Consider the following 13,149-nt stretch of genomic DNA (forward strand, 5'->3'; position numbering starts at 1 on the left):
TATTATTTTATTGTTAGTCGTATAGTATTTTTCACATTATTATAATATCAGTCATATTAGTTCAACATTACTCGTATTATTGTAATATTAGTATATTATTTATCATATTAGTATATTATTTGTCATATTAATTAGTATATTATTTGTACATTATTAATCGTAGTAGTATAGCATTATCAGTATATTATTATTTGTATTAGTATATTATTTGTTGTTTTGGTATATTATTAGTACATTATTAATCTTATTAGTGTAGTATTAGTGTTATTGATTAATTTTGTTTAATTTTTTCTTTTGGGTATGTAGCTCTAATCTTCTCTTTTTTCTACACTAAATCAACATTTTAAAATTTACAATCTCTTTACCAATTTCACTGGTTCTCTATAAGAAAATTTCTTTTGGGTATTAGTATTTATTCATTTTTTTGCTTTCAATTCAGTTTTCCACACCTTTTTTTGTGCTTCAATACATTTGAAAATACCTACCTCTATATCCGCAATTACTAAGGTTAGTGTTATGGGTAACATTTAATTTATCTATCTATTTATTTCTTTATTTATTTATGTTAATCCTATAAAATTACATTTTTGTTCTGTTGACTTTCAATCTTATTGACCTTTGACCATGTGTTGACCTTGATTTACGGTTAATGGGGCTTATATGACTTTTCCACCCTTGCTTGTCCTCTAAGTAAAGATACCAGCAACTGTAATTGCTAGTCAGCCCCACTTTCCTCCATTATACTCCATGTCACCCATGATCTCCCATGAAAAATTACCCAATAATTCATGAATCAACCTATATAAGAACCCCCTACAGAATTCATAAGCGAAGCTTTTTCATTCATCTACCAATTCTATGCAACTATTCACATCTAACTCACCCAATTACATATTCCTACCATCTCTAAAGCCTCTAGATAATCATTAATACCGCATTAATCATACTTCTGTCTCTGCAACTGACTTGAGCGTCGGAGGGGCTTTCTGGGAGTTTGCCCCCCGGGCAAGGCTAATGTGGTGTGGTGCAGGAACTGCAGTTGCAGCTATGGAAGGATTACGTCATACTTTAAAATTGTTGAATATTAACTTCTATAACGCTTTATCTTCAGGTACTCCAAGTTTCTCTTACACTTCATCGTTTCATTACCGAAACAGTTAGCTATTTTATTTATTACTCTTAATAAATATTGGATCAGATAATAACACAAATACAACTGTTCGCGGTTTGAAAATTTTCTATTTTGAGCAAAAGTAGTGTTCGCGGTTTGCAAAACAACTCGCGGATCGCGATTATATAAGAAAAAACTACTGTTTTGTGGGAGTAGCAGGTCGCGGCTCGCGACTCGCGAGTTTCGCACTGTTTTGCGGCTTTTTCTTTGCAAAGTTAGTGTATTCGTTTTATTAGTTATTATGTAACTACCAACGGTTAAATATGGTTATATTAATCGGATATATTGGGATGGATTGATTGAAAGCCGACATTAGTTCCTGAATCGATCTTGTGTTTCATGGAGTAACATGTTGCTTCATGAAATGATGTAAGCTATTCTATAAATATAGAAGGCTTGTGTGGTTAGACAATATATGCAATTTCTGATTTTTCTTATCTTCTCTAGCACTTTACATAGAGAACTTGCAATCCTTGATTGTAATGTTCGTTTCTTCTTCCATTTAAGTTTCTCTTACATCATTCTAAATTCCATGTGCTAGAAATTTAGTGTAATTCTTTGTATCTCAGAACATATTTCCGGTTTATTCCCAAGCACCATAGTAGAAAGGAAATGATGTTTTAGGAAAATGCATCTCGCCTAGAATTAATATCAGGTTCAATAATCTTCTTGAAACTATATTCGATATATGGTGATTCCCGATAATAAACTCTACATTTGGTATGTGTTAAGCAAAGGTTTGAACTTTTCATATATTATTATAACCTACTAAGTTTATGTAACTTTATTTTATAAGTTTGATTAATAAAATTAAAGTCACAAAATACAACATAAGGTTGCTCAATGCAAGGCCCTAAAAAAAATCCAAAACGAACTTATGTTAATCAGTGGCGGACCCAGGAATTTCAATTTGGGGGGGCAAAATCCGAACGTCACGTCGTTCGAATAATCTGATCGTCGTCCGAATAATTTTTTTTTAAAGAAAAATAGAAAATATAATAGAAACAATATTTACAATTTACAATATCAAATCCGATGTTAAAAGTTTTACAATCCAAAATATTAAAAAAAAAATACAAGCGTTCAAATGAAAATTACAAATTCATCCTTCGAGTTTTCATATTTTTAAAGCGATCAATAATCTTTTCATCAGAAACTTGTAGAAACACTTCCTTCTCAATGTAAGTAACCAAACAATCATTCACTAGTTGATCACCCATGCTATTTCTCAACTTATTTTTGACAAACGTCATTGCGGAAAACACTCTTTCTACACTTGTCGTAGCAACAGGAAGAATCAACATCAACTTGATTAGCAAATGTATAAGAGGAAAAGTCTCATGTTTCCTTGTTTTAACAAGCATCATGGAAAGAGAATTGATATCTTGCAAATCATGAAATCTCATCATTTTGCATAGAATCCAAGAAGACATCAAGTTGAAGATCAAGAGCCGTTAAATCATAGCATGAAAACTCTTCGGGATATAAAGAAGCAAGTTTAAGTATCCTCTCTTTATCAAAAGATGAAAAGTTACCTCTAGGACTCAGGGAAGCCATGCATGTAAGTAACTCCATGTTCTTCTCATTAAAACGGTTATCAATCTCTTGAAGATGCAAATCAATTACTTCCAAAAAAATGTCAACGCGAAAATGATGTAGATTTGTTGCTTGTTTAGCAAAACGTCTTGATCTTCCTTGAGGTACATATTGAGCATCCATAGATGGAACATCAATCTCGTGTTTAGTACAAAATAAAATGACTTTGTCTAAGAGACTATCCCATCCTTGATCCCTCATCTTTTGCAACACATTCGTTGTACTTTTAACAAGGCTAATGGCATTCACAATATCTTGTTCCTTTCTTTGTAAAGCAACACATAAATCATTAGTGTAGCCAAAAATAGTCAACATGAAATGAGCCATAAAAATAAAATCAAAGGACTCCAAAGATCCTAAAACAACTTAAGCTTTGAGCTTATCATCCGGAGAGCCATTTTCTCCAATCTCCTCAAGCACTTTAACAATTGAAGGAAACAAGTTGATGATACTTATTAGACACTTGTAATGAGATCCCCAACGTGTATCTCCCGGCCTACTCAAACCACGTTCTTGATTCAAACCCGATCCACTTTCAATTTCCCCCACTTCCAAAGCTTGAGCCACTACTTGAGCTTGGTGTTTTCGAATAAGGTCTCTTCTCTTACAAGAAGCTCCCACCACATTTAACAAGTTTGCAAGTACGTCAAAAAGCCAAGTACAATTAACATTCTTTTTAGCAACCGCAATTAGAGTTAGTTGAAGTTGATGAGCAAAACAATGAATGTAATAGGCTCTTGGAGTATCATTCATAATCAAAGTCTTGAGGCCATTGATTTCACCCCTCATGTTACTTGCCCCATCATACCCTTGACCTCTTATCATGGAAGGACTCAATGAATGTTCCATAAGCAACGACATAATGGCATTTTTAAGAGACAAAGCGGTAGTATCACCCACATGTAGAATGCCTAAAAAGCGTTCCACTACCGATCCATTTTCTCTATTAACAAACCGCAAAACAAGAGCTAGTTGTTCTTTTTGAGACACATCACTTGATTCATCGGCCAAAATAGAAAAGTAACCATCACCAATCTCTTCTATTATGCGCTTAGTAGTCTCTTTTGCACAACAAGTAATAATGTCTTTTTGAATTTTGGGAGATGTTAATTGACAATTTTTGGGTGCATTTTGGAAAGTATATTTTCTTATTTTCTCAACCTTCCCACCCAACCACTTCAAAAGCTCAATAAAGTTACCTCTACTATATGACTCCTCACTTTCATCATGTCCCCGGAATGCCAAACCTTGGCCCAAAAGAAATCTCAAACAAGTTAAGGATGCATTCAAACGAATATGATATTCATTCATTTGAACCTCACTCGCATTATCAAATACAAATTCAATTGATGTCTTCTTTGCATCTCTTAGATTCACATATTTCTCATAAGCAATATTATGAGCACTTTTAACTCCTCCAACATGCTTCTCAATCCTCTCAGGTTTATTCCACGCTCTAAACCCTCCAACAACAAATGCATCACCCCCCTTGTTAATTTCAATATCCCTCTTGAACAAATAACAAACAAAACAAAATGCGGCATCCATTTCAACACTATATTCAAGCCAATCCCATTTTTTGAACCAATTCAAACTAAAACGGCGTAACCTACCGGAGATATTACTTTGAGGGAAATCATGTGTTTTTGGTTGGCAAGGTTTTTTAAGAATATATGCTCTCCTAACCGGATTTATTTCATTAGGGGGATAATCCATTATGTTTTTCCTCAATCCCGGGTCATGAGGAAGAAGTTCAACATCATACACCCATTCATCATCCAATGGTTCATCACAACTACTTGAACCACCTACTTCCATATTAACATCTTCACTTGGAGGGGAATTTAAAGGAGGACTTAGAGGAGAACTTAAGGGAGAAGATTCATTGCCTTCGTTAGATGTTTGTTGGGATTTCATTCTTTTAAACAATAATTCACGAAGATCGGGTTGTCTTCCCTTTGCTTTTGACTTTTTCGAACAAGATGAACTTGAATTACTTGACATTTCCTAATTAAATTAGAAATATGACTCAATTATTCAATCTAATTATTCAAACTATCAAGTAACAACTTGTCAACTTGCAACCAATGAACCAAAGTACCAAACAAATTATTCAATTAAACAAACAATTAAACTAAATATTTAATTGTTAACAAACAAACAATTTAACTATCAATAATCAAGAATCAAAGAATCAAGAATCAATAATCCAGTGAAACCAGTATTTCAGGCGTATCTTTATCAAAAAAATGGTCCTCAATACATCCAAACAATTCAATGAATCTCACAAGATAATACACGAAATTTCAAATAATTACTCTTACCACTATTAGAAAAACCCATTTATATAAACAATTGCATCCAAACTAAACATTGAAACTTGAGATTGAAACAATCTGAATGATGTTAATGTAATTTAAAACGAAAATTTAAAAACGGTATGCAATTGCTCTTATTAATAGCAAAGGAAAAAGATTCAAAAGCTAGAATACCTGAATCGAATGTCGACTGGAAGAGGAAGAGGAAGCGAAGAAGAGGAAGAAGGCAAGAAGCGAAGCCGAAGAACACTATCGAATGCCGAATGTCTGTGAGCGAAGAAGAGGAAGAACAGTCGAAGGCTACACTGTAACACTGAAACTTGGTCGGCCGTTTGTGGGCTGTGGCGGACTGGCGGTGGTCGGTGGTCGGTGGAGTCGTGGAGATTTGGAGAAGGAAGGTTCAAGGTTTTTCTCTGTCGAATGTCGAACCAGGTGAATGCGATTAGGGTTTGGCGGTTTGCTTTGTTTTTTAAATGGAAGCAGCAACATTTTATTTATTTTTTTTTTAAAGGTGATTAGCGACGGGGATTTTGGTAGCCAGGTGGTCGCAATTTTTTTTTTTTTTTTTTTAAATTTCATTTTTTTTTTTCAGATTGGGGGTGCCACTGCCCCCCCCCCCTGCCCCTAGCTGGGTCCGCCACTGATGTTAATAGACATATAATAAGTTATTTACTGTGTGTTTTTTATTAAAATATTACACAAATGAACTACTTTTGTGAGAAACCATTTCTTGGTGAGACGCCTCATAATATTTATGAAATAGTACAATTTAACCCGAGTTATTTTTGTGAGAGACCGTCTCTTATTAAGACGATCTCAAAATTAGAAAATCCATATGCTAAAATTTTTTCTTACTAGACAAATTAAATTCAAGTATGAAGCGCATCTCACGATCATGATATTATAATTGACATTTTGAATAAAATACGTATAATAAGGGTATTACTAAATATCGCCACCTTTTTCATTTTATCGTCACCCTATATGTAATGAATTTTCAAGATTGCCCTGTATAATTTTCGAACTCAAAAACTATAACATGTCTCTAAAACTCTCTAAAAACACTATGTTAACTTAAACAAGCTAAAAGTGTACATCGAATAACAATGGCTAACCAAAACGAGCATGATAACGATTCGGTAAGTAATTAATCGATTCGAATTTTTTCAAAAAACAAAAAAATTTCCAGATTCCCCTCCAGTTGCACAAAATGTGCGACCGGACCTAGGGAGAGTCGCACAAAAAGTGCGACTGGGGGGGTTTTGAAAATTTTTTTTAATTTTTTTTTTGAAAAATTAATTCTTTTTATTTATTATAATTATTTTTTAAGTTATTATTATTTATTAAATATTATAGTAAATTATTTTATTTTATTATATATTTTTTTTTTTACTTAAATTATTTATTTATGATATTTTAATTTATTTTATTTTATATATGTATTTTAAATTCAAAACTAATTATTATTTTTTTTAATTTTGAATTACATTAAAATAGACATTACCTCGAGTTTTTGTTAACAACTCCTCCTAGGTTCAGTCGCACTTTAGCTCTGATTAATTTTATGTGTAGATTTTGTGTTTTTTGAAGTGACAAAAGTGTTATTGAGTGAGTTTGAAGTGTTTTATAGAAGTTTTAAAATTTTTAAGTCCAAAAATATTTTTATATTTTATTAAATTAATTTAAAATAAAAATGACGATAAAATGAAAAAGGAAAAAGGCGGCAAAAAATAAAGATTGAGTTATAGTAATTGCCATTTTAAACAAATTAACTCTAAGAAAGTGAAAGTAACTATGAGTGCGTACTCTGTATGAAGGTAGAATTGAAAAGAATGAATTTATTGGATATTGGAGAGAAGCTGTTCAAGCAAATCAAAACCGAGTAAAAAGCAAAAGGTAATTGGGAGTCATCATTCATAATACTTCCCACTATCATTTTCCTAGTGTGCAGTAGTGCCTTTCCTTGAGACTACATTTTCAATTTAATTAATTATAGTTCCCTCTTTCTTTTCCTTCACTTTTACTGAGACTATTTTCAGATTATGGCTAAAAAAAGAATAATTTCCACTTTGCATTTTTTGGAAAAGTATTTTCCACAATATCGTCCACGTGGAAAATTAATTTTTTTTTTATTTTTTCAGACAAAACCGCCACTTGAGATGGCGGTTTGCCTTAAGCCCAAAAACGCCACATGAAGTGGCGGTATGGTCAAGGCAAATCGCCATCTCAAGTGGCGGTTTGGTCCAGGTAAACCGCCACTTCATGTGGCGGTTTGCTTGTGGCCTGATTTTTTTTTTCTTTCATTTTAAAATAGTGAACGCAACATGCATTAAAGTAGTTCAATACCATTTATTCCATAATAATTAATTACGAACCGACTTGTTTTGAAAAAAATAATTATGAAAATAATACAAAGATATATTACAATTATGGAAACTCATACAAGAAGTTCAAGTCATATAAGAATATACAAAGTTTGTTAAACTACAACCCCCGGCGCCTTTTGTTTTGCGCACCGGTGGATGATGATGGTGTGAACTCGTCAACCTCCGCAATGACAAAAGTGTAAGCACTGATGGATCAACTGGGCCCGACATCGCCATGATCGCTGTTACATACAAAAGTGTTATAAAAATCATTTAAATATTATCAGATTCAACATGTTATTACAAAATAAAAAAAAACATACTTTCTTGACCTTCGAGGGCATGTTTTCTTATTATGATCACTAAATCCACAAAAGCTACACGTGTTTCGAGGACACGTCAACGGTGCATCTATTTCGTTCCGTAAACGAGTTGACCGCGGACGACCCTTTCCACGCTTCATTGAGGGATTTGGAACAACTGTAGGACCATCCTAAGGATAGCAAGTGAACATGTCTGGAACGGGCATGAAAGACTTCTTATATGTCGATACGTATTTTGTAGTGCGAAATGAAGGGTCCACAAAAGCATCGTACGATATGTTACGAGCTCGACAGACTGCAAGAACATGTGAGCATGGTAACTTGAAGATGGTTGGTTTCTGACATGTGCATGATGTTGCTGTGAGGTCAACCATGTAGGATTTTCCACCTTTTCCTGCTATCCTATTGCCACAACCAGTGGTGACCTCAAATATCCCACGCACTGTGTCATATATCCTAACATCATGAAAGCGTGCTTTTTCAGCATTCTTATCAATCGTATCACTTGGTTTCTTCGCATACACATGTCCATTGTATAATCTGTTTCTCCCTAAATCCCTCCTTGTGGCAAAGTATTCGTTTACCCGGAAGAATGTCATCCTAACTAATGAAGTGATTGGGAGTGACCTGATTTTGTGAATGTATCATGGCGTACACTAGGACCTGATTCTGGAAGTTCCATGCTAGTCATGACTTCCCTCGCATTATCCAAATTTGCAACCAATTTTACATAAACCTCCATTGCCGTTCCAGGGGCTTGTGATGCCGCATAAGCAAGAGCACTTATGCTTTCATCATTCTTAATCGGAACTAACACATTTTTCCCAGTCACCGGGTATTTCATTTCCATTTTTAACATATAAGAGTTGCGATCACAACCAATTACATCATAGACTTTGCTAACAAACACCTCAAAAGTCGTATTTTGACGATGGATAAATATCACTGTATTTAATCCTCCATTATACCCAACATCGGATCCAGTATAACTTACTTCCCCACCCCAATACACTATAACAGGATAATGATCCATATTCTGCAAGTACAAACATATTTTTCATTTGATTTCACATACACTTAATTGTTGAATGTGAGTAAGGGAAGTGTAAATTTGAATACAAGAATTTGTGATATTAAGGTATTAGAACACTTATTAGAAAGTTCATTACAAATATAAAAGCTAAAAATACCATGAATATATACTAAAACCATTAAATTAACCCTACAAAGTAATAAACTTTCATTGAAGCATTTCATCAAACACTTTATATGCATACAAACCAAATCCTAAAATTCAACTATAAATGTGTAAAATCTAAGCTTAAATCATGAAAACAAGAGAATGTAATAAACAATCAACGTATTTATAACTTCAATTGAAAATAATAATGAAAAAAAAATTTTGCATATTGAAAACAAATTAGGGTTTTATTCATACCTTAGATGAGGATGAAAATGATCTACTTTACAAGGAAATGATGGAAATGTAGTTGATTAGTTTAGTTGAATGAGAGAAATTGTATATTTGAAGTAAATGAGAGTGAAGAAAATTTTTTTTTAAGAAGATACCGGCACCAAGAAGCAAGAAGCAAAGAAGATAATGGAATGAAGAACCAAGCTCGACATTCTGTTTTGTACTGCTACCAAACCGCCACTTCAAGTGGCGGTTTACTTAACATTTTTAAAAAAAAAAAAAAATTCCCATTACCAAACCGCCATTTCATATGGCGTTTTACTCCAGATCCCTAAATAAAACCGCTACCTCATGTAGCGGTTATATTAAAAAAAAAATTATTTCTCAAAGCTATCCTACGTGGATGGTAATGTGGGAATTAGTTTTCCATTTCAAGCAAAATGGGAAATACTTTATAAATTTGCATTATTTAGGGAAATGACTCACTTTTACCATCCGTCTTACGCCTTACTTTTACCACCCGCTCACTACGCCTTAGTCTATATTCTCCATATTTCAAATTATATATAATAAAATAAAAATTAAATATTAATAATTTTTGCGTTGAAACAAATCAAACGAGATTCCACTAAACTATATTTTAACTTATAAATTAAACACTAATCACAAACTAAGAATGATGAATAAATAGTGCAATATTCCTAATGTTGCGAGTCATTCGGAACAGAGGAAATATTCCTGTATCCACTTAAAATGTATTGGTGTGTAACATGTTTCGATATTCAAAATTTTGTATTCTTTGATCTATACTTTATATATAATTAGAGGCTTAGAGCCCATAATATAGTTTTTGTTTGGGTCCCTAAAATCTTAGGGCCGACCTTGCTATTAACACAAATTATTGTATTAGACCGTCATCTTAGCTCAATTAGTAAATCATAAATAATTATTTTTTCATATAAAACTAGTCTCTACTTTCACTCTGACCAGTTACCATTAGTGTTGTTTAAAACAAATACCTTATAATTAAACTTAACTTTAACCTAATCTTATAATGAAGTTATAATTATGTAAAAACAAACATATATACAAGATCCAATTTAACTTATTGCAACTTGCTTGTGGTGTAATTGATGAATAATACTCCTATATGCGAAGAAAACTATACTCTAAAATTGTCACATTTAGACGTTATAGAAGCTCGGATTTACGTTTAGGGTCGTGGTGTTGTACAAAGAACCAAGCCACTACTTTAGGTAACGTTCAATATTAAATTACCTGCACTTAAAAATTAAGAACTTTAATATTAAATTACCTGGTATATATTAAGTGTAAAAAGATATCAAGTTATTAAAAAAATATCATAATTTTAAAATTACACATAACCTTTAAAATATTTATTAATTTTTGCTCCGCTCCTAAAATAAGTACCTTATTATATAAACCTAAAACATGAACCCGAATTGTTATTAGTTAATCCACAAACGATTTGTATTATTTTAAATGAAATTATTTCCTTTTATATTTTTTTTTACCATTTTACTTGTTCAAAACCTTTTCACTTCCATTATTTGATTTATATTTACTCCCTCCTACAAAATACCCACTATTAAAGAAGATTTCCATTCAATTAGAAGAACTCAATCGTTAGTAACGCAGCAGTGAAGAAGAATTTCCATTTCCCTTTTGCTGATTTGTCCACCATTACCCAGCTATCAATGGTAAGTTTTCTGATTTTAGCTACTTATTTCAGCTATTTGTATCTGTTTTTAGCTACAGTTCATCAGCTACTAATTTTAGCTACTGAATTTATCATTGTAAGGTCAGCTAGCTGTTGGTTAATTAGTCGTTACTGAATTTAGCTACTAATTTTAGCTACTTACAATGCTAAATTCCGTAGCTAAATTTAGTAGCTACTGATTTAATGTTGTTAATTAGTCAATGCTACTGATTTTAGCTTTTAGCTACTGATTTCATGTGTTAACTACTGATTTTTACTGTTAGTTCAGAGTGCTAATGATGTGCAAAATCTACTATTAATACGTTTTCCTTTCTTTTAATGTAATCTAATATGTTATTTTCTTTATTTATATATTTAATTATACATATCTAAAAATTACAAAAAGTTAATATTATGAAAATATGCAATTACACAATTTAAACAAATTTTATTTGACAATATTTTTACTTAAATATTAGCCGAAATATATAAAATAAACTTAAGTGATGAATAGTGCTTATAACCGAAAAATAGAAGTATTTCTAAACGGAGAACATATATTAGATCTGTTATCATGTGTTGTCATGTTCATGGCATGAGAGAGATCAAAAAAATAGAGAAGCAAAGAAAGATGAAGAAGAGTGCAGATTTTTTGTGTTTTAATGGAGTAGAAGAGAGATGAATATGAAAAGAGATGTAAGACAAGTGAAAAACGCGCTAATGTAATGAATGAGAAGATGAAATGCCACGGTTAATTGTGACATAGAATAACCGGTTATTATTTTTCCATCAACAGTTCCTGTTAAATGATACTTCTAATATACTCCCCTATTCAACTTAAGAGTTCCATTTGACTTTTTACGAATTTTAAGGAGAGTTAAAAGTGAGACCCTAAGGGCAGGAAAGAAAGTAGTATTATGGGTTTTTAATGTAAGGGAGGAAAATTAGTATGGGTAATGGAGGGTATAATTGAAAATAGGATAAAGCTACTAAGGGCATAAAAGTCAAAAACCCATACCAAAAATAAATTTGGGACAATTAAGGTGACTTAAATATAGGACACATAAGCTAAATAGAAGGGAGTATAAAATTATTTATGCTTAATTGATAATTGTAATTTATAATTATATTTAATGGTTAATTTTAAAACACTTTTAATTTACTTAATTCTTTAAAACATAAAATTTTTTTATGCTTCATCGTTCTATTCAAATTAAAAAGGTATAGGTTACATACCCACCAAATAAATATATAAATGCATGTGATGCTTGATTTTGCAAGAACTATAAAAGAGAATGACAACATGAGAGCAAATTTGTGAGAGCAAACACATAACCTATTTTGTATTTGCTTTAGAGTTTAGACGGTCATTGTTGAATTTCTATTGATAAAACATAACATATATTTTGGTTGAAAAAAAGTAAAATACTTAACTTTATGGTTGAGACACCACTACATGCTTTATGCTCTAACATGTCTGTAATTTTTTATCACGTTAACTTCTAACTAGGGGCAAAATCATGATTTTTAATTAAGGGGATCAAATAGTTGATATACTAATAAATTATTTACTATAAAGAAAATAGTTCAATTATAAAAATTTTAAAATAATATAAATTGAAATGATCTCGAATCATAACAAAAAAAATATATTCAACAAATGGAATTGAAGATTCTGTGCAATTATTCCTTTTGAAAAAATAAAGTGTTTTTAACTCTGTTGTTAACCTAGTAAGTCTCTAAAAAACACTATTAAAATTAAAATAGCAAAAATTTAAATTTACACACTAAAAAGAATGAATGTAAATAGGAAAGATAAAAAGTAATGACATTATAATATAACTAAGATGTGACCTCTTAACCTTAGCTAGTGTTTGGCACGTGGGAATAGGAATTAAGAGACTGTAGTTGAGACTTGGATCAGAATGAGGCTTTGGGATGAGAGTTGAATTGAAACTTGAACTAAATGTTTTATGTACTTGTTTGGCAAATGATAAAAATTGATAAGGAATCAGATAAAAATTGATTATATTTACAAAATTGGCCTTATAACTCTTTTTATTTTTTTTTTATTTTTTTTACTTTCATTAATAGCAGAAATGTCACTCAAGTCTCAACCCTAATTACCACCCATCCCACAAGACTTTTTTGTGGGACTTTCCCATTCGCATGCGCCCATGTTCCAACCTTTATTAATTCTCATTCTCATCCTCAAACAAACAAGGAAGTTTATATAATTCT

The 13,149-nt window shown here is 31.8% G+C and overlaps 3 protein-coding genes across 3 annotated transcripts in view; 1 reads left to right on the top strand and 2 right to left on the bottom strand.

Annotated features, from left to right (window-relative positions):
* Window positions 1–2,563: 2,563 nt before the first annotated feature.
* LOC130824855 (uncharacterized) lies at window positions 2,564–2,968 on the bottom strand. The gene has a single exon (XM_057689871.1). It carries the CDS (start codon window positions 2,966–2,968, stop codon window positions 2,564–2,566), a length of 405 nt encoding a protein of 134 aa, XP_057545854.1.
* Window positions 2,969–3,133: 165 nt separating this feature from the next.
* On the bottom strand, window positions 3,134–5,540 carry LOC130825710 (uncharacterized). Its single transcript, XM_057691078.1, has 2 exons — window positions 5,260–5,540; window positions 3,134–4,774 (listed from the first exon to the last, which is right to left on the bottom strand). Exon 2 carries the CDS (start codon window positions 4,769–4,771, stop codon window positions 3,134–3,136), a length of 1,638 nt encoding a protein of 545 aa, XP_057547061.1. The 5' UTR covers window positions 4,772–4,774; window positions 5,260–5,540.
* Window positions 5,541–10,773: 5,233 nt separating this feature from the next.
* LOC130825706 (ABC transporter C family member 10-like) overlaps window positions 10,774–13,149 on the top strand; it is a 35,597-nt gene continuing 33,221 nt past the window's right edge. The window contains exon 1 of the mRNA XM_057691070.1: window positions 10,774–10,909. The gene's annotated coding sequence lies outside the window, so the exon portion shown is untranslated. The remainder of the gene's footprint in view (window positions 10,910–13,149) is intronic.

The sequence above is a fragment of the Amaranthus tricolor genome, chromosome 10 (genome assembly GCF_026212465.1).
Source record: "Amaranthus tricolor cultivar Red isolate AtriRed21 chromosome 10, ASM2621246v1, whole genome shotgun sequence".
Taxonomy (NCBI): Eukaryota; Viridiplantae; Streptophyta; class Magnoliopsida; order Caryophyllales; family Amaranthaceae; genus Amaranthus; species Amaranthus tricolor.